This window comes from Talaromyces rugulosus, chromosome IV (genome assembly GCF_013368755.1).
Source record: "Talaromyces rugulosus chromosome IV, complete sequence".
Lineage (NCBI taxonomy): Eukaryota > Fungi > Ascomycota > Eurotiomycetes > Eurotiales > Trichocomaceae > Talaromyces > Talaromyces rugulosus.
In genome coordinates this window covers 2,608,078-2,628,964 of record NC_049564.1, presented here as the reverse complement: position 1 = coordinate 2,628,964, position 20,887 = coordinate 2,608,078, and the positions used below count along the sequence as shown (strand labels likewise).

The 20,887-nt window shown below is 48.2% G+C and overlaps 8 protein-coding genes across 8 annotated transcripts; 5 read left to right on the top strand and 3 right to left on the bottom strand.

The window, feature by feature from the left end:
• Positions 1-156: 156 nt before the first annotated feature.
• TRUGW13939_07715 (uncharacterized protein) lies at positions 157-1,152 on the top strand (the record flags this gene model as incomplete). The annotated part of the gene is made up of 1 exon (XM_035490853.1): positions 157-1,152. The coding sequence occupies one exon, from the start codon at positions 157-159 to the stop codon at positions 1,150-1,152; it is 996 nt and encodes a 331-aa protein (XP_035346746.1).
• A 473-nt stretch (positions 1,153-1,625) lies between these two features.
• On the top strand, positions 1,626-5,134 carry TRUGW13939_07714 (uncharacterized protein; the record flags this gene model as incomplete). The annotated part of the gene is made up of 7 exons (XM_035490852.1): positions 1,626-2,471; positions 2,527-2,674; positions 2,777-2,933; positions 3,266-3,499; positions 3,549-4,402; positions 4,459-4,583; positions 4,646-5,134. The coding sequence occupies 7 exons, from the start codon at positions 1,626-1,628 to the stop codon at positions 5,132-5,134; spliced, it is 2,853 nt and encodes a 950-aa protein (XP_035346745.1).
• A 210-nt stretch (positions 5,135-5,344) lies between these two features.
• Positions 5,345-9,800, bottom strand: TRUGW13939_07713 (uncharacterized protein; the record flags this gene model as incomplete). The annotated part of the gene is made up of 5 exons (XM_035490851.1): positions 5,345-8,628; positions 8,705-8,871; positions 8,928-9,129; positions 9,190-9,573; positions 9,650-9,800. The coding sequence occupies 5 exons, from the start codon at positions 9,798-9,800 to the stop codon at positions 5,345-5,347; spliced, it is 4,188 nt and encodes a 1,395-aa protein (XP_035346744.1).
• A 552-nt stretch (positions 9,801-10,352) lies between these two features.
• On the top strand, positions 10,353-11,176 carry TRUGW13939_07712 (uncharacterized protein; the record flags this gene model as incomplete). The annotated part of the gene is made up of 2 exons (XM_035490850.1): positions 10,353-10,426; positions 10,492-11,176. 2 exons carry the CDS (start codon positions 10,353-10,355, stop codon positions 11,174-11,176), a joined length of 759 nt encoding a protein of 252 aa, XP_035346743.1.
• Positions 11,177-11,568: 392 nt separating this feature from the next.
• On the top strand, positions 11,569-12,564 carry TRUGW13939_07711 (uncharacterized protein; the record flags this gene model as incomplete). The annotated part of the gene is made up of 2 exons (XM_035490849.1): positions 11,569-11,610; positions 11,668-12,564. The coding sequence occupies 2 exons, from the start codon at positions 11,569-11,571 to the stop codon at positions 12,562-12,564; spliced, it is 939 nt and encodes a 312-aa protein (XP_035346742.1).
• Positions 12,565-14,269: 1,705 nt separating this feature from the next.
• On the bottom strand, positions 14,270-17,854 carry TRUGW13939_07710 (uncharacterized protein; the record flags this gene model as incomplete). The annotated part of the gene is made up of 3 exons (XM_035490848.1): positions 14,270-16,231; positions 16,298-16,465; positions 16,832-17,854. Coding segments are annotated over 3 exons (3,153 nt in total), but the record flags the coding sequence as incomplete, so codon positions are not given.
• Positions 17,855-18,446: 592 nt separating this feature from the next.
• Positions 18,447-20,014, top strand: TRUGW13939_07709 (uncharacterized protein; the record flags this gene model as incomplete). Its single annotated transcript, XM_035490847.1, has 4 exons — positions 18,447-18,768; positions 18,821-19,095; positions 19,150-19,265; positions 19,312-20,014. 4 exons carry the CDS (start codon positions 18,447-18,449, stop codon positions 20,012-20,014), a joined length of 1,416 nt encoding a protein of 471 aa, XP_035346740.1.
• Positions 20,015-20,879, bottom strand: TRUGW13939_07708 (uncharacterized protein; the record flags this gene model as incomplete). Its single annotated transcript, XM_035490846.1, has 2 exons — positions 20,015-20,502; positions 20,585-20,879. The coding sequence occupies 2 exons, from the start codon at positions 20,877-20,879 to the stop codon at positions 20,015-20,017; spliced, it is 783 nt and encodes a 260-aa protein (XP_035346739.1).
• Positions 20,880-20,887: the final 8 nt, after the last annotated feature.

Here is a 20,887-nt window from a genome sequence, read left to right as displayed (position 1 = left end):
ACAGTTGTGGCGCTAATGATTGGTAAACCGAGCTCCCGAGCCCGGAAAGCTGATACTAGTAATTCATTCCTTCTGGCCATTGCCCCCAGAGTTTCCTAACCTACACGTTCCTTTCCCGTAACAATATTTCTTTTTCTTCTTTTTTTTATAGTTAAAATGGTGTCCTTCACAGAAATAAAAGCCTCCAATGCACTCATCAACGGTGCAACGGCTCCACGCGTGGCCGTCTTCGTCGGCGGTACATCCGGCATCGGAAAACTCACAATCAGAGCTCTAGTCGAGACAGGCACAAGCACAAGGATTTACTTGATCGGACGAAAGAGCTCTGAAGAGAATGCGCAAACTTTCATCCAGGAGCTATCCGCCATCAACCCCAAGGCAGAAATAGTTTGGATCGAAGGCGAGGTCTCGCTGCTCGCGGAAACGAAACGAGTATGTCAGGTTATCAAAAGCAAAGAGTCACGCGTTGACTTGCTGTTTCTTACTACGGGATATGCACCATTCGGTCCGCGCGTAGAGACTACGGAGGGTATAGAAATTGTTCAGAGCTTGGAGTACTACACGCGGATATTGTTCGTTTATCATCTTCTCTCGCTTCTAAACAAGGTAGAAGCTCCTAGGGTTGTTAGTGTGTTGGGTGGTGGACTAGAGAAAACCGCTATCGACCTGGACGATTTGGACTTGAAAAAACCTGGCAATTTCGGCGGCATAAAGGCCCAGATGCAATACATGGCCATGAACACAACGACATTAGAAAAGCTAGCCAGCGAAAACCCGGATATTACATTCATCCACTCCTGGCCCGGATGGGTCAGCACGGGAAATGTGCGAAGAGGCCGCGATCCTAATTCTTGGATGGCCTGGATTGTCCGGGTCTTCTTGGAACCTATCATTACCTTGTTCAGCTTCAACGACGAGGAGTCTGCGCAGAGGCATTTGTTCCAAAGTACCAGTGCTGCTTTTGGTGGGCGTGGTGTGCCATGGAAGGGGACGCCTGGTGTGAATTCACTGCAGCAGCAGGCGAATGGCCTGTTTCTCGTCAACTATAAGTGTGGCTGTACTCCGAATGCAAAGGCTATGGCTATACTTCGAGAGAAGGCGCAGGAGAAGATTTGGGATCATACGCAGGAAGTTCTTCGGCCATATTTGTAGACGAGGCTCTTGTTTTTTTTATTTTTCAGTTAGTGGGCTTTTTGAATTGAATAATGGGCGAATATTAATATCCACACAAGGAAATCATTTTCCAAATGGTAAAGCTACTACTACTTACTAGGCATCGGAGGCTTGCCGATGGTTGGTCACGGATATCTTCCGTGTATCGGCGTTTACCGCACCCATAGATCGCGCCGTGTCTTGCATTCATCAACCAACGTTCGTGCCAACATGGCCGTTCCCAGTGTCGATTGTTTCAGAGCCTCAAATATTCCAAGGTTTTCTCGCCAGAGATTAACTACCGCCTTGAGGCAGATATCGCGCCGTTATTTGAGCACCTCTAGCCAGACTCCTCAAGTGGCCGTGTTGTTTCAAGCCATCGATCCGCCGGTGATCAATAATGTTCGCAAGCCACGTAAACCTGGTGGTAAGAATGTAGAATACGAAGAAGTTGAGAGAGCCTCGAGAAACTAATGCCTTCGCCAGGATACCAGGACTCTGGGGCCGACATCGCCTATACTTTACAGCAGAAAGGAGTAAGAGTCATCACACGCACCTCGTCACCACAAGTTTCGGTTCATGAAGGCTGGGCCTTTCCTGACACTGAGGAAGGGATATACTCGGCAGTCCAGCAAGGAGCCACGCATCTGTGGGCCAATACTATCTTGTTTGGTTCTCACCCAATCCAAACAATGGACAAGTTGACCCCTCTAGCAACGGATATCTACGTTGTTGGGCAACCGCCTGGTTTAGTTGAAAATTTCGACGACAAGGCCTATCTGAACAATAAGCTGCGCGAAATTGGCGGCTATACTTTACCGTCTTCGTGGACTGTGACGTCAAAAAATTGCAACGAGGTTCTTCGGCAAATCAATACATATCCGGTTGTCGGAAAGCCTGTACGAGGCCGGGGAAGTCACGGCGTGAAAGTGTGCCATGATCTAGTCCAGCTGCAACAACACGTACAGGCTCTGTTTATCGAGTCTCCTTTTGTCATGCTAGAAGAGTTCCTGGCGGGACAAGAAGCGACGATTACGGTAATGTCTCCAACTCCAGCTCGACCTCAATACTGGAGCATGCCACCAGTAGTGAGGTTCAACCATGAGTCTGGGATCGCCCCTTATAACGGAACCGTGGCAGTGACTGCGAATTCCAGAGTTGCCACAGGAGATGAAATGAAGGATCCTACATATAACAATGCTATGCGTCAATGTGAAGCCGTCGCTGAACTGATTGGCGCTACGGCCCCGATTCGAGTGGACCTGCGTCGATTTAGAGAAGGTTCGGAATTTGCTCTTTTCGACATCAATATGAAGCCGGTAAGTCCCCTAGGTGTACCATCGAAAGTGAAGGCCGTGGCTAACGATGACCCAGAACATGACTGGTCCAGGTCGTCCAGGGCGTGAAGACCAGGCAAGCTTGACTGCTATCGCAGCAGCAGCCGCGATGGGCTGGGACTATGGGACTCTGCTGCAAAACATTCTTTGGGGGGCTCAATCACTGAGCACCTTCAGACAGTATAGTACTCCGTTCTGAAACTTTTGCATATATAAATGTACCAACGTAATGGATTTTCACGTGTATAAGTGTTATTCAGTAGTGTTAACATTGAATACTGATAAAGGTGTGCAAGAAATGAAATTATATATTAGGTCAAGCTCTGTGTGGGCCCTAGGAAAAGGTCAACACGTGACGACCCAGGAACGGAAGGAAGCCGCCAGGACATCAATCCTCGCAGTCTTTGACTTCATCCTATTACGTTTACCACCAATTCATGTCCAGTATGTCTTTGTCTTGAATTTTTGTCCTATTGGCTACCAGAGCCACTTACCGCGGGACTGCGGTACGACGTGCGTGCTGCTAGTCTGAGAGCTAGCCGGATCAAGTTGGCTGCATTCGTGCACGTTGCCAAACCGCCTGCGAGATAAATGCTGGGATGTGAGATCGGCCAATTCCGTCTCCTGGATAGGTATAATTGTGGGCACCATGGGGGTGGAGAACAGAGTCCTTCTCCGGCTGGGGCCTCTTCACGATAGCAGCAATTAAACGAGGTATTAAATGGTTAACGCCGCGCCGTTTTTTTGGCGTCTCCTTTCTTTGCCAGTCCTCGCAGACAGTCAATTCCGCGACAAAGAGCAATCATGTCGGCCAGCAACGAACCCGGCCTCCATATCGTGGCCGCCGCCGCCGACGATGTCGAAAGGACAGGAAGCTTAGACCACGACAAAAAGGATACACTGGACGTGTCGCAAGCGGCGGATATTGTCGAGGAGGGCTCTATTGTTGCGCCTGATCAGTTTGATGAGAAATACCAGACGACGAAAAAGGAGATTTGGGCCTATTATGCGTGGGTTTCAGCGCTCATTCGATGGGCCGAACTAAACGTGTGCTCCTAGTTACTACATTGGCAACAATGGATTGTCCTTGTTCAGTGCGCTCGCTCTTTTATTTGCTCGTTTTGCGCTCGTCGTGGTCGCTAACATATCATGTCTAGATTTCGCCCCGACAGCCTTTCAGAACCTGCTGTCGCAAGCCGCCGATTCAGACGGCCTGCTGATGTTCGCGGGCAAGATGCGCTCCATCAACAGCATTGTACTCCTCAGCAACGGAATCTCTTTTGCCATCCAGATCGTCGTGTTCCTGATCATCGGATCCTTTGCTGATTTCGGCCAATGGCGACCCAATATCCTGATCGTTTTATCGATTATCGCGTGGGCAATCGGCCTTGGATGGCTCGGCGTGCATGATCCAAGCAAATGGGAGGCCGCTACGGGCTTGTACATTATCGGTTTGATCGCATACCAGACGACTTTGACCTTTTGGACAGCAGCATTCCCAGGACTGGCACGCAACACGGCAGAAATGAAACAGAAAGCTGAGGATCTGGTGGCTGGCACAATCACCCGCGATGACTATGACTTTGCCGACACTATGAAACGTAGCCAACTGGCCAATGTTGCTTTTTACATTCAGTCCGTGGGCGAAATCTTTATTCTTGCGGTAATTGTCGGTATCATGTTCGGGGTAGATGTCAATGCGAGCACGGAGAACAACAACTGGGGTTTGAGTGTGCTAATTGCGTTTGCCTCTGGTGTCTGGCTGTTGGTGGCCATGCCGTGGTTTATTTTCGAAAAACGACGACCGGGACAAGACCCAGCGCCGAGGAACATCATTACGGCTGGAATATGGCAGCTGTACAACGCAGCTAGTCAAATTCTCCGCCTCAGACAGAGTTTGATCTACCTGATTGGTGAGTGGCGTCTTTCGCCAAATATAACCAAAAAAAAAATAATACTAATTGCCTAGGATACTTTCTCCTGGGCGATTCTCTCAACACGACCGTGACGGTGATTGCAACACTTCAGAATAGTATTGTCGCCTACAATACTTTGCAATTAACCTACCTCCTCATCGTCGGCATTGCAGCGCAGGTATCTTAACATCCATCTTTTATATATATGTACAATGTATAAACTAATAAAACCTCTCCCAGGGCGTCGGCATCTACACCTTTTGGTTCATCCAAAAGCGTTTCAACCTCGGCACCAAAACCATGTTCAACACCATCGCCGTCGCCATCATCCTGCTCGACGGCTGGGGCATGGTCGGCATCTGGACGCAGCGCTTCGGCTTCCACAACGAGTGGGAAGTATGGGTCTACCAAACTTTTTACGGCCTGTTTGTGTGCCCCTGGTACTCGTACAGTCAAATCATGATCTCCGAGGTCACCCCGCGCGGCAAGGAGTTTTTGTTCTTCTCGTTATTCAGCATCATCGGCAAGACTTCTTCGTTTATCGGACCGATTGTATCGAGTGCGATTATCGACGCGAGTCCATCGGGAAATAATTCCATGCCGTTTTATTTCTTGTTTGCGTTGAGTTTGGTGAGTTTTGGGCTGTTGTTGTTCTTTGTGGATTTGAAGAAGAGTAGGAAAGAGCAAGAGGCGTTTTTGGAGGAGGAGAAGAGGAGGTTGAATAAATAGTTTTTTCCTCTCTCGCTTCTGCTGTACATTCGTCCTTTTTTTTTTTTTTTTTTGGATATACTTAGAAATCCGGTTATCCGGGTCATACATTGATGAGTTTCGATATGGAAATACATAGTTAATATTGGTTTTGAAATGACTCTGGGGAAAATTGCACAGAACTGATCAAACCAAACGGGCACCAAAATAAACAGTCCAGTCATATATATCCTAAAACTCAAAAGTAGTATCATCCTGATTAACCACCACAACGGATTCACTAAAATCCATCCCCGTCATACCGCCTCCAAAAGAATCCGAAATATTCATATTCATATTTACATTCACATCTACATTCTCCGTGAATGAATCAGAAGCGAAAATCTGGTTATTCATGTTGTTCATGTCCGCCGTCGACGTATTGAGTGATGCTAATTGATCGTTTAACTGCTGAATCTCCAAATTTGTTTGGTCATTAGCCACCATGTTGTTCAACTGCTGCATTGCGAGAAAGTCGTTTGTTTGATTGATATTGTTGATTGCAGCCATCTGAGCGTTGATTTCGTTTTGCATGTTGGCCATCTCCATACCGGCGAGCTGGTTATTGTTGCCGTAGAGATTCGGCAGGAATGAGTTGTTGTTATTGTTATTATTACCGTTGTTTCCGAATACATTTGTCAACGAACTGATAATGGAAAGACCCGTGTCAATTCTTTGTTGTTGTTGCTGCTGCTCTTGTTGCTGGAGTTGATTGGAGAGTAGCTCGATTTGCAAATTATCGATTGTTTGTTGAGCTGCAGACTGTGGGTTATTTTGTTGTTGCTGCTGTTGCTGTTGCTGCTGCTGCATGTTCATCATGTTGATTTGCTGTTGAAGTTGTTGAGATGCAGACTGTGGGTTATTTTGTTGTTGTTGTTGCTGCTGCATGTTCATCATGTTAATTTGCTGTTGAAGTTGTTGGAGCTGCTGGTTTTGTTGATTGAGTTGGTTATTAGCCATTTGTAACTGTTGCTGTTGCTGTTGCTGCTGAGCTACAGCCGCAGCATCTGGTGGGTTTCCGGATGGCATTTGAATTGTGATTTGCGGCGGAACATTGGCTCCTGGGGCAGGAATCGCTTGAGCCGGCGGTAGAGGTGAGGAGGGAGATATGGATGAAGGTGCGGGCAGAGGTGAATGGGGAGGAATTGCTGAAGCTGGCGATAGAGGCGATGGGGGAGAGCTGGGCGGAATAGACATTTGAGAAAACGAGGTCTGCGGCGTCGCATGTGCAGTGCTGGAATTGGCCGAGAAGCCGGGGCTTGTCTGTCCCTGTGGATCGCCGTTCAGGAAATTTAGAGGGTGTCCTTGGTAATAAGTATCCGACTCGGTGCTATTAGCTGATAGATTAACTTCGATAGACGGTTGATGGGTTGAAGGAGATGGGTGTGCATTCTGTGGAACGTTGGCCGGAGGAGGGGATGAATGAGCGCTCTGTGGAATGGAGGTTGGAGCTGGTGGAGGTGATGACGAGGGATAAACATTTGAATCGATGTGTTGAGTGAAGGTGGATTGGTTGTGAAACTGTGACGAGTCTCCTGGGTATGTTTGCTGATTGGTATTGATCTCATGACTGTGCTGTTGCGAGTTGGTATGGTTGTCTACCACAGTGCTCTGTTCGGACTGAGTAGACTGAAATTGGGAACCTGGATGATTGGGAGAGGGTGGATGACTACTGGCTTGGGTATCTTGAGTAGCATAACTGCTATCCTGATGACCACTTTGACTTGTATCATTGACCTGTCCCTCGTTCATTTCATTTTCATAATTATTATGCACCTCTGGGGAATCTGTGTGCGGCACTTCCACAGAATCATGCAGTGGCTGACTTGAAGTCTCTGTCTGTACATTCATTTCGATATTGTTATTTACAGTAGTCGTGTTCTCCGGGGCCGTTGGTAGGTGAACATTGGGCTGAGTGGCCGCTGGCTGCAAGTAACCCACATTGGAATTCAATGGGAAATCTGCAAGAGGTTGCTCACTTGGCGGGATTGGCGCGAGGCTGTTTTCGGTTTGTGAGAGAGAGGCTAGTTCGCATGCTGGGATCGGTGCCATTGTATCTTCCAAGGGAATCGTTGGTTGACTAGAAGGCAGCGAAGTTACTGTTCCTGGTACTTGTACAGGTACCGCCCCTTGGCTTGGAGGCGTTGATACCAATGTGTTTTGCACTGGTACAGTATTTTGGCTCACAGGAACCGGTGATGCTGCGTTGCTAGTATTCATTTGAATCTGTAGCGGAGTGTTGGAAGAAGGAATATTGGCTCCGCCTGACTGAGCTGCCGCCGCTGCATTTTGAGCTTGTTGCAGTTGCGCAATCTTCTGTGCTAGCTGTAACTGCGCATTGAGCTTGTTGATAGTCTGCATCTGCTGCTGCATTTGAGAGTTCATCGCCAGAGCCTGTTGCTGATTTGGCCTGTTGTTCAGTCGACCAGCTGGTACTTGAACACCCGTGGCCTGCTGTACTTCATTGCGTAGGACCGCGACGCCGACTGCACCAGCGACTTTGGCCGTGCCTTTAAGAATCCCTTTGCCCATTTTTTTGACGGCGTCTGTATCAATGTCCTTGGCCATGGAAGATGCCCTATCATACACTGCCCTCGAAGCGCTGCTTGTCTTGTCGTACACAACTCGAGAGGCATTTTCAATTTTGGGCGACAATGCCTTTCTCTTGATGTCCGAAGGTGGTGCGAAGGGTTGTATACTGGGTTGTATTGGTGAAAGAACATTTTGTTGCACGGGTAGTTCGATAGGTGCAAATCCATAGGGCGCCGTCATTTCGGTTGATTGTTGTATTATAATTTGCCCCATTGGTGGAGACGTGGCTGGGGTTGGGGTGTTTATTCCCTGGGCTGGTGGCGGATGCACAGGGACTGGCTGAATGGGAGATATAGATGAAGATGACGATGTCCTAGTTGACGCTGGTTTCCGCTTAATTGTTGACTGCTGCCGCTGTACCATCACCGGCTGAGGTGAAGGTGCACTGAAGCCCGCTCCTGGTGGTGATGACAATGGTTGCCCAGTAGGCATATTATATCCGACCTGCCCTGGTAACAGCATGAGAGGCTGCTGTTGACCTGTCATTGCTCTTTGGGCCATTGAAACTTGCATTGCTAACCAGTTGCTTCCTCTATCAACTGGGTCAAACAGGGTCATTTCAACAGCGTCAGAACACGTGTGCCGCACGGGAATGTTGCGTTTCTTGGTACAATCGAGACAGATATTCCACAGGGTGCAGTGGTTGCATTGGATGTAACAGTCGGTATGTGGCGCTATAGGTTTGTCACATTTATCACACGCTCTTGCGTAAAGGCTCGGCGTCGCCAACTGTTTCCATAGATCATCAGGCGGCCTGGCCCGGTTCAGGGACACTGGAATCATGATGTGAGGGTGTGACCGGGCACCGCCAGCTTCGGCACAGGTCTCACAGGTCATGAGAGTACAAGATGGACAAAGAAAGACATTGGAATTCAAAGAGAACCCTAAATAATATCAGATGTTAGTTCACGGCATGAGCGTTGCTGGCTTCAGTACACTTGCTTTGATTGCAGCATTGACACAGCAAATTATGTGCTTCGGCAGACACGGTAGCCATATCTCGGACTGGTTTGCGTGCGCAGGTGCGATAGCTGTGATACACCCTTCGGTCTTTCTCTGCCTCTCCCATAGTGATTTGAAATCTGGTATGCGAGTGGCGCGCCAAAGACTGGCCATTGAACGATACACTGTCTCAAGAACGTCACATTAAAGAAGTCTTTCGAAAATGTAGGTTGGTGCTTACGTTTGCTTGCAGTCTAAACAGCGGACAATATTGTATTTGGGATCCATGTTCATATCAACTCGATACTGGAATGAGGCAAATTTATGTGTTGGATCGTGGTCCTGTCGTCCGGGGTTTTGGCATTCTTCACAAAAGCGAATCTGGCCGTTGTAATCTTTGACACACGTAACGCATGCCCAGAAACTGTCCCGTTTCTTGATTCCTATTTGAAAATGCCATCAATACAAATGCCGATCAGGAGGGTAAGGCAAACGGTACATACCATTACCGCAGCGTCCACAATGTGAAAGAGTAGCACCAGCTTGACAACTATCACAGCCCAGGTTGTAAGAACTAAGACCAAAGTCATCCGGGGCCCTGATAGTCGCCATCTTGCCATGTCCATGATTAGCCAATGAATCACGGCTGCTTGCTGCGCAATCAACGCAAAAGTTGAGCTCGCAATCGTCACACCCAAGACTGCAGTGGGACAATCTCTTGCACTTCATGCAGGCTTTCTGTGTTGGGAGCGCACCCCTCGGAGTGGCACGGTCGATGAGCCATTTGTAGTAGGGCTGGTGAGTCGATGGGTGTGAGCCTGGGCAGTCGGCACAGAAATGGAGGTCGCAGAATAGACACCAGAAATGGTATTTGTCATAAGGTAGGCCTGAACAAGTTCCATATAGAACAGTCCCAAGTTAGTAAAGCTACTACGTACAGAATAGAAACCGGGAAAGACGCACCTCGGCCGCAGTGGCAGCAAAGACCAGTCGTCCGCGCCGTTAAAGATACCATGTTCTGCATATTGCTGTATAGTCCCTGGCGCAGCGGAAATGGCGAGGGAACTGAGGAAAGCTGGTGCGCGCCATGATAGTTATAACCACCAGCGTCCATGTCTGCTTCGCCACAGCCAGGTCACGCAGAGAGAAACAGAAAGGTCCGAGTCTGGACTCTGCAGGCTCGTGAGAGAGACAGCAGGAAGTGGGGCCATAACGACAATTCTGTGTCCTCATTGGCCAGGTGTGCTGTACCCAGCCAATGAAAACGCGAGAAAGCCGAGCACCGCGGCTGCTGATTGGCGGGCTGGCTCGCTCGCAGTTGCCGTGTCAGGCAACTTTGACGCTTTTTTGCTCTTTTCCCTTTTGGGGCTCGACAGTCAGCCTCATCTCTTGGCACTTTCTGTGCCTCTCTCTTTATTATCTTTCCAAGCACATGAGCCTATCCAATTCTTGGCTGTCTCCCCAGAAATACTTGGAATCTACCTTACCGCCAAGATGCCAATTCACGGATCCACAATGTTAGTGAACACCTATCCGCTTGTAACGTCAATCCTCTTCAAAGTTCACTTGCAGACGACATTCAACACCGAGTCAATGCTGCTAGATTGATTTTAGCAACCAGTGTTCCTCGTAGTGTTGGGCTCGAAAATACTTCTCACCTACCGACATGGCGAGCGCCGAGTCCTTTTTGAAACAGAAGATGGTGACTACTTCTCGAACATATATCTTTGGCGGAGACAGGTAGGATTATCTTACCCTCTCACGGCCAGAACGATCTGCAATGTTTACCTTTATATCTCACAAAGAGAATGGCTCGAATCTGATTGGGAATCTATCAATGACACTGTCCGCGGCGGCATGTCGACTTCCTTTCTGAATCCTCTCAACAGCACCTTTTCGGCGTTATTTAGTGGATATCTCGATGTGAAAACTCTCGGAGGCGCCGGCTTTGCCTCTCAACGGACTATTTCCACTGAAGAGCGTGATTTTACTCAATTCGACGGCATTGAACTCAGTCTCGGGAATTCCGATGGGAAACGCTACAGCTTGATACTCAAAGACGACATGCTACCCAAAAGACCCAATGGATTGGAACGGAGTTCTGTCAACTGGGAATACGAATTTCTGCTACCTGCTTCGGGAGGCAGCGAGGGGGACACTGTGGTTATTCGGTGGAATGACTTTGAGCCAACGTACAGGGGGAAACCGTTGGAAGATTTTGAGCGGGGATTGGATGTCGGGAAGATTCAGAGAATCAGTTTTATGATGAGGAGGTACGTTTTTGTCAGCATCCTCTCCCAAGTAACCAAGAACAGTCGCCCTGATTCATTGTACGCTAGTTTTTTCGGCTTCCAAGCAGGCGAGTACGAGCTCGAGATCAAGAGCGTCGCCGTATTCAAGGAGGAGTCAACAGAAGAGCAGGATGAAAAAGAGCTTCCCAAGCATACCGACCCGTCCATGGCAACAAGGCCTCCTGGGAAGGGCCAGTGAAAGCGGAACTTAGTGACGCAGACTTTACTCGATTGTGTTTTGGGATGTTGTGTCCAGCCATCGAAGGGTTGGAAAATCAACAGGTAGATTAATCGATAATTTTTCGACCCACGTAATGCACCGCTCAATGGTTTCGGACAATACTTTTGGTATTGTGCCAACTATATCAATCGGTTGCTGCGGGCCGAGCGGGGATATACCCAAGCCCGATATACATCGTCATCGACGTGGTAGCCCCTCACGGATGAGGGGAAATACATGAACATCTACATCCTGTTTAGTTGCACTTTTTAAGCTGAACTATCCGCTTGGCCCATTAAAATACCTTGCATTACCAGACTTTTATCACTTATCTCGAGCCTATTTCTCTAATAATACTAATTTACACAGACATGGCTCAATTAGCATGGATCGGATTGGGAAATATGGGTAGGGTAAGTACTTTCTAACATCAATTGATGCAACTTCTAGGCTACTTACATGTACCTTAGGGAATGTGTAAAAACATCGTCGAAAAAGGTAACCTCTCATCACCACTAATCGTATACAACCGTACCGCTTCACGCGCCGCCTCATTCTCCGAGTCCCTAGGTGGTCTCTCAAAAGCCACTGTTGTGTCGTCCATCCCCGACGCCGTCAAACCAGCAGACATTATCTTTATCTGCGTCGGCGATGACCCAGCCGTGGAGAGCATCATCTCCTCTGCTCTCGAGACCGACGACGTCGAGGGCAAGCTCTTCGTCGACTGCTCAACCATCCACCCAGACACAACACGCAAAATCGACTCACAGATCCGCTCCCGTGGCGCCTCATTCGTCGCATGTCCTGTCTTTGGCGCCCCAGCTATGGCTGACGCAGGCCAATTAATCTGCGTATTGTCCGGACCACGACCAGAAATTGAAAAGGTCCTACCCTACACCGTCGGCGTCGTGGCACGCGCCAACATCGACCTAACCGAAAACGCCGATAGTGAGAGTAACGACATCGGCAAAGCATCCGTCATGAAACTCCTCGGAAACAGCTTCATTCTCAGTTTCGTCGAACAGCTCGGCGAAGGAATGACATTTGCCGAAAAATCCGGACTCGGCTCGGGACCCTTGAAGCAGTGGATGGAACTCATGTTTCCGGGGGCCTTACCCAAGTATATTGATCGTATGCAGACGGGAGATTACTGGAAGCGCGAGTATCCGCTCTTCCAGGTTGATTTGGCGCGGAAAGATGCGAGGCATATTATGAGTCTTGCCAAGGATAATGGGCTGCGGATGCGATCGTTGGAAGTTGTGGATAAGTATCTCAAGGATGTAAAGGAGTATTTCGGAGAGAGAGGGGATGTGGCTGGGATGTATGGAGCAGTGAGAAAGGAGGGCGGGCTTGAGTTTGAGAATTAACTGTACAAAACTATGGATTCTAAATGATGACTTGATGGCTGCACATCGGATACGAGTTTGTATTATGTCCAACGGATACCTTGAATTCCAACGGGGGAAAGCCCAGGCCGCGTGCAAGGCTAATGGTGGCTGCTGTGCATATAACTGTGGTTGTTGTTACAGAGATAGGGGTTCATCTAGAATGCCTGGGGCATTAATGCATTGTGTAAGGAGTTGTGGCTGTTGCTCGGAAAGAAGAAGCCCGGAGGCTTTTACCGAAAACTTGGGGGTTGCGGATATTCTTGTCATAGATTATTATGTTCGTAACAAGATTAAATCATAATGAATGGATACAAATGCTTGTATACAAACAAGAGTAAACTTCCAAAAAGAAAACAAGAAAGGAAGTAAAGGTGAACTTTGTCCAGAATTCTCTAACAACGGTGGGGAGCCTAAAAATCGATGATTATAGTGGTTTCCCGAGGACACCGATAAATAAGGAGATAAACTAGCAACGTATTTTGGTGTAGTTGCTGTTGCTGTTGCTGTTGACGTTTCTGTTGGTGATGGTGATGATCGTGGTGCTCCTAGCTGGTTTTGTAAACCAGTGATCTTTTACATTGGAAGAAATGAATAAGTAACCATACACAGAGCCTGTTAGAGTAATGAACAAATACAATCCTAGTATTCCTTGTCCAGGTCGTTACCCTTGCAGGCGGTGTTGAAGCCAAGGTTATTTGGGCCAGTGGCACGAGTCACAACAAATTTGTACTCGGTGGGAATATGGAATGTGCCCGACAAGGATCTGTCATCAGCTGGTAAGAATCGCAGCTGGGGAGCAGCCTACATCAACGTGTGTAAAGGGCTAGACGTTGTTGTTGCTCTGTTGCTGTTGCTCTGTTGTTGCTGCTGCTGGTGCTCCTGTTACTGGTGGTGACATTGACGACGTGCCACCGATGCTGTAAATAACGCCTCTAGCATATCAAAACACTATGGGAATATTTCCATACTTATATATAATGAAGCCTACCCGTGCTGCTTATAGATGACCCCCTCTGAGAAACTCCTGCATCGTCTTCAGTCGATAGTGCTGATAGCGCGGGCGAAGGGCACGCAGACGATGTCATCGGATTTCGTCAATCGGTTGCCCCTAGGGCACATAAAAAAGAGAGCATGTAAGAAATATATGATGAAGTCGGTATATCAAAGATTGACTGCCCAAGGGACCTTTGATGTTGTGGTAGTGAACAGGTCTTCGCTGTGAAGAACAGAAGAAGACGGAAGGCCCCCCTACCGCTTCTCCAGATCACCGCGCAAGCCGAATCCCCGAACTCGCTTAAATGCTCTTGCCCTGTCTGTATGACCTGTTTGATCGGTATGATCTGGTGGAAAGAAGGTACCGCGCTCTACTTCAAACTCTAGAGTCGAGCTTATGTACTTCTGTATTTCTATGTAGTCTGCACGTAATTCCTACATTAATATTATTGGATATTAGGAAAGCTAAAAGTCGTCGATTTGTATTCGTATCTTTTCCTGAATATCGATTCTAAAGGATAATTAAAGATCAAGGATAGCGTAAACTCTGTTTGGTCCACTGCCAGCCGGACTTGTTATCCGCCACATCTATTAGTACTACGTAGTATATACTGCCTATGTAGAGCAATATGTGTAAATGTCTATAAACAATGTCAAATGTGCAACGATATCTACTATATATACGTAGTAATTAGTCGACAACACTCTTCTTATCCGCCCAGCTCGGCTGGATGTTCCGGCAAACCGACTCATAATCCCTAAACTTCACCTGATCCTCCTCCGGCACACCTGGTGTCGTCCAAAACATGGCCCAATTGCTTCCAGGCAGTTTCCATGTCCCTCTGGAACGCTCAAAGTACCATTTATTCACCGGGTTGTCCATTCTGCTGCGCCAGCACACACCTTGCGGTAGACACGAGCGAACCATAGCATTGAACACAATGTCAGCCACACCACCGGCTCCCTGACTCCGTTTCAACACGGCAAACTTGTCGAGATAAGGTACAAGACGAGAGACGTTCTCGGGGCGGTTGCGTTCCGAGTCTGGAATATCTGGTGGTGTCTCCCAGGTCAGGATTGCTCCGCCTTCGTATTCGCCGGCTATGATGAGGCCGGCGATTCTGTCGTTTATGCGGTTCAGGTAGTCCTGCACGTCGACTTTGCGGTTGAAAGAGTCCTCGATAAGATGAACTAGGCGTGGAAGATCAATACGAGGGTCGTTGAGAGTTATTCGCGGTGCGCCGTTGTTATCTGGTGTCCAGGGAGCAACGCGAGGATCCGGGAGGATAGTTAATGGCATTCCCCGCTTAACAAATGTAGACTGTACAACCGCGGGGATGGTCTGGCCGTCGGATATCTTATTTGATCCAAGTCGACTGGAAGGGAGGGATGATGAGTGCAAGGGTTTGTCGGTAAGCAGATTGTGGATCAATGGATTCCTCTGTCGTCGTGTTCCTACTCTTGATACGGAAAGAGTCTCCTGTAGCGGTGAACGTGCCGAGGCGGCAACATCGGTTGGTGTTGCAATAATTCCCGATGTTGAAGGGGGAAGCAGTTGCAGGCTGTCCTTCAATAACTGTAGATTTTCCAGGTGCCCTTTCACCGGGCGGGCCATTGGTCCACTTGCAAATTGTTCTCCGTGTTGTTGCGTGGGCAATCGGCCGAGCTCTGACGACAACAGCTTTGAAATCGGATTGCTGTTGGCAATCGCTGATTCTATAGAAGGCCCAGTTCTAGAACTTGTCAGGCCATTGCTCAACTCTATCGTGGTTGTGAGCTCGTCTTTGATATCCTCGAATTCCTGCTCCATGTTGATAAAGATATGCGCTGCCTGATGTCGATTAAACGCAGGAATTCCTCCTAGCGGATCAAGTACGATCAATCTGTCCACTGTAACTTCCTTCTGGAGTTCTTTGAACTTTTGCGCAGTAACAATGGGATCCTCGTCCGGGTTGTGGTCTCTCTCTAACCCTGCCAATTCCCTGGTCAACGCCAGAATAACATTGTTGGCTGGTGCTAGCGAAGTTTTGCATGTGGACTCGGAATATACAAATGGTGTGATGATGACGGTATTATTCTTTCGCAGAGGCTTCAGCAGTGCTTTCCGAGAGATGACTTTTGGTAATGTCGAATCACTGTCCTTTATTATTAACGCCGAATCGAGCCGCCACGATTTACCGCCATCACACGAATCAATCGCTGCCGACAGACGATCAGCCTGCTCAACAGTAACCTTTTTCCAAGACGTCTCGTCTTCAATTGGGCCGGGATCGATAACCACGCATGACGCCATGCCTAGACGCATGAGCTGCGTCAGAGTAAGGGCGACCCCGTCGATTGTCTCGTCGTCCAGCGACTGCGGAGTAGTCAACTTGACCAGAGAAACATGTAGAGTCTCATCAAAAGAAGCCCCCCGCTCTCGCTCCGGTGTGTCTATCTGCCGGAAGACGGGTGTATCCTGAACCGATCTAGTGACTCCATAAAAAGTCCCCAAATTGACACCCGGTTTTTCTGTTTCCGTAGCGTCGTTGTCGGCATTTTCTTTTTGTTGCAAAGCCGAGGGCTTTTTATTTGACTCTGAAGGGAACCTGGACAGATATGATTTTGCCTCGCGCTTTGTAGCAGCCGAACTCAGCAGACTGAGAAAGAATTCCTGAACAGCAGGCCAACCAATTAGTGTCCATCTAGGAAAGGCCGCTTTTGTTTATTGATAGATTACCTTGTCGGCCAGTTTCTCACGTGCTCGCTGGCGGCCACCTTGGACAGAGTCCCTATCGTTTCCTCCGGAATTCTCGCTTGCTTGTCGCAAAGAGGTGTGGTATCGTCGGGCGGGGTAGACGCTGTTCCATCGTGCTTGGGCGGTTTGGCAGGTGGTCCATTCATGCGTCTAAAGGATATCGTTAATCAGTAAATACCCATGGTCCAATATGCAGGAAGAGTACCTTGAGAATCGCGAATTTGTGAGAGTGGGAGCTCATGACTCATTGTTCGAGGCGGGAAGAACAATTACGCAAATGATGGGAGTTGAGCAGGCCGACAAGAGGACATTAAGACGTGCACGAGATATGAAAAATACGAATGAATAAATCGCGCGCACAAGAAAAGAAACGAAGAGGGGACGAGGAAGTAGTATGAGGTGTTTTTCACGGCGCCTTGTGACAATTTGCAGTGGAGAGATCCGCGTCAAGCTTCACCGCCGCCATCGGAGTTTCCTGATAAGAGATAAGATAAGATAGCGGTGAGCTCTATACACCAGCTCTATATCAAAGAAGATGGAAGAAGAAAGTCCTGCTGCTCTATGCTGGATTATTCTCAGATAATGGGTGCTATATGCATCGGCCCTATGATAATGGCCTTTGAATAATTCTGCTGCTCTAGAGACTGCTCTACCGTCAATAGCAGGCGGGTCGTGCGAATGCGAACTTCTATGCCTCGGTTTAGCAAGACTAGCAGCTATATTGAAAACCTCGAAAAACTGACCTTCAATTTCAACCTCATAGGTAATTGCCGTTTCTTCATCTTCATGGACCAAGACAGGCGCCTGTCGGTTCCATCGTTTCTCCTTGACGCGCAGCTTCAATCCCACGTTCTCTCGGTTATCGACCCATAAAACACTATCGTCGTCTTTGGGCGTCTCGTGTAAAACATCGCTTTGTTTTCGTCCTGCATGTTGCCTAAGCCAGTTCCTCCATACTCGAACGATGCCCTCTTCCACATTGATTGCGCTTATCAACCGCATTGAGTTTGGAGCGACTTTGACCAAATTCACCATTGTGCATAACTGAGAGAAAGGCTCGAGTTCGTCAAGACTTATTTGTTTCTTGAAAAACCGTCCAGTATCGGCGGTTTGGTTTCCTTGGGTTGTGCTATTGCTCTCATGAACATCTCCAACCTCGCCACCCGTTGGAGGCTCCGAGTGATTCTTCGGCGAGTGAGACCCAGATTGTGTGCCACTTGGTTCGGGTTTAAACCTCGAATATACGGCTGATAAACGTCCTAGTCGCTCTGTAGCTTCACAGTCTTCATACAGAGATCCCTTTCCCTCATACTTGTCGCTCAAGCCGGGCGTTCCGAGATAAGTGCAGAACGAATGAGGGTCGGTAAGCCTGGAGCTTGGATGGAAGCATTCTAAAATCAATTTGTAATCCTCCAAAGATGCCGCGAGGAGAAGTCTATAGTGTAGGATGCGTAGGACGAGGTCATGGAAGCGGTGCGATATCCTCGTTAGAGGAAGGAGTGCTTGCGTCGAAAACGGCGTCAGGATTTGCACGAGGAGCTGGAGGGAATATATCGTTAGCTGGAGATATAAAGCCGTTTATTTGATCGAATGGATGGGGTGCAATGCGATACCTCATTTGGGAGGGAGTAGAGGTGTCCGGTTTGATTTATTTCGGCCATATGGGTATCACGCTTGAGTGGCAGCAACACAACGTTTGCTGATGGCAACCACCCATTAATGATTGGTATTAGTGAGTATGGTACGGTAATTCTCAAATGAAGAGAAATGAGATAAACACGGATTGTGGCAGTAATGAATCAAGAAGGATGACGATGCGGGGTGTGAGGTGATTGATGCCGATTAATGCCGCGATAAGATAAGCAGCAGGCTATGTGAATATCCGGGTCTCCTCACGCATGGGTTTTTGCCACACGATATGGAAACTTTGGGAGAAATATACTAAAAGATAAGTAAAGACCATTTCTAGAACTTTTTTATACTCTTATTATGTACAAAATCTTCACAATCGTTGTTTTGATGTTTTCACCGCAATTGACCAATCGGAGTACGCACAACGCACGGACGTATACGGTCTTTTGCTGCAATTGAAATGCTTCACTTTCAACTTTCTTCTACACAAGAAAGCGCCATGGCCAGCCGTTTACCGCAAACATCTGGCCCTAGGAAGCACAATCCTGGTGGGGACCTGGTCTTTGTGAGCTTGAGCCACCCCGGAGAAATCAAGAATCGCGACAATCAGCGAGCAATTCGAAGCCGTGTCATGAGAGATATTGGCCGATCACGGCGGACTCGTAAAAAGCGCCCTCAACAAATGACTTTTGAATTGACAAAAACCGCTATCGTGGATGATACAGCTTCTGCTACATACGCACCGCACATTCCAGCATCGTTGGAGTCATGGCCCTTCCCTGTCGAGTTGGACTCGCGAGCCAAGGAATTGGTCAGCTTCAGTACGCACGCGCATCTTCCTATTGATCTCAACAGTGTTCTAACACAAACTAGTGAACTCGGAAGCTGATGTTGTCTATCGCCCGTTCCGAACGATATGGTTTTCAATGGCTTTGGTAGACCAAAGTGCCTTCCAACTGTCCATGGCCAATGCGTCCATGTTTCTTGCTCAGAGGAAGGACCCAGATGGATTTCGGTATGAGACCTGCTCCGAGTCTTTGACATATTTTGGGCAGTGTCTAAGTCTTGTCACAAAACGGCTTGAGGACCCAAAGGATCGTCTCAGTGAGGGGGTTATCACGACGATTCTGGGGTTGATTTGTCACGATGTAAGACATCCTCTACAATTTATGATAGAGCATCGTCTTATTGATCATCTGCAGCTCTATGTCGGAATATGGGACAGGCTTGCGGCTCATAGTGCTGGGCTTCATTTAATCTATAAGCTCCGAGGGGGATTCAGAGATCTCAGCCCGAACATTCCTTTATTCGCGTCTTGGTATGCCTTGCACAATTTGTGTATGAATGTTTACTAATTTTTCCAGGTATGACATTTTGAAATGTACCATGAATGACAAACCCCCGTCTTTCCCAAACTATGCTCTAGATTATACTCCATCGCTAGTCTATCATAAACGGCCCTTATTAGAAGCCGTTATTCAGCAGCTCCAAACGCCCGATCTAAAGTGTGTTGCAGAGGCACTCGAGAGACTTGCTCTAGTAGCCCATTTTGCCAACAAAGTGTCCAGGAGTGGCAGTCAATGGCAAAAGGAAGACGACATGACTCCTCTCTACCTCGTGGGGTCCGCCACTCATATTTTGCTATCGATGCCGCGCCTAAATCCAAGCAACAAAAATATTAGCTCGGTCGAATTACTCCGGGAATTGACACGGTTGGCAATGCTCATTCTCTTGGCAAATCTGAAGCGAGCATATCACTTTACCTCGAATGAGCCATGCTTCTTAGAAGCTAAACTCTCGGATTTATTGCTGACATATCCCAACACTTTTGGAGACGTTCTTCCACATCTCCAACTATGGGCAGTCATGACTGTGGCGACTTTACAACCAAAATCAGCCAGTCAAGGGCTATATACTACACGCATTGCCAGTTTGATGAGTTTGTTGGGCATCAAATCTGCAAAAGCAGCCTTTGGAATGGCTAAAAACATTATTTGGATTGAATCTATCGCTGGAGAAGAACTGAACCAGTTCTTTATTCATACAATTGATGGGATACCTTCCTGATCATCCTCCGGTAATCCCGCCACTAACACTAATAACTTGACCGGTCACCCACCGACTCTTCTCAGAGCAGAGCAGCAGCACCGCGTCTGCAATATCCTCAACTGCACCGACCCTCTCCTCTGCTCTTGTCAAGGGCACCAAAGCCCCGTGTATCTTGTCCGCAACTTCTTTGGGCAGTGCCTCTGTATCAACCGGGCCGGGCATGACAGTGTTTATTGTCACACCATAGCCACGGCCCAGCTCCATCGACGTGGAGAAGGTCAATGCATCTACAGCAGCCTTGGCGGCTCCGTATACTGCAGTTGGGCCGAGACCAAGTTTTGACGCAACGCTACCTGTATTAACTATCCGGCCTCCTCGAGGCATGTGAGGGATAACGGATTGAATCATGTAAATGGGTGCGTAGACGATGGATTTGAATATCGTTTCGATCGAAGATGGAGAAGCTGTAAGGAAAGATTCCGGACGGCCGCCAGCAGCGTTGTTCACTATTCGTCTCGTTAGACATGACAATTTCACAGACTTTAACTAGCAAAAAGTTATATTCTGGATGAATGGATGAATACATACCAAGGATATCAACATGTTGAACCTGGAGTTTTTCAAGGCTTTGCTGGACAAGTTTCTCGGCGCCCTCTTTGGTCGATACGTCGGCTTGAACAACAACTGCTTTTCCTCCAGCATCGACTATCTTTTGGGCCACGGCTGCAGCACGCGTGGAAGTTGTGTCAGAGACGTGATTTATAACCACCGATGCGCCGTTTCGAGCCAGGGCAGTCGCGATGCCTGCGCCAATGCCGGTTTCGCGACCAGAGCCAGTGACAATGGCGACTTTTCCGGTGAGAGAGAGGGTATCGGCGGTCATTATTTCTG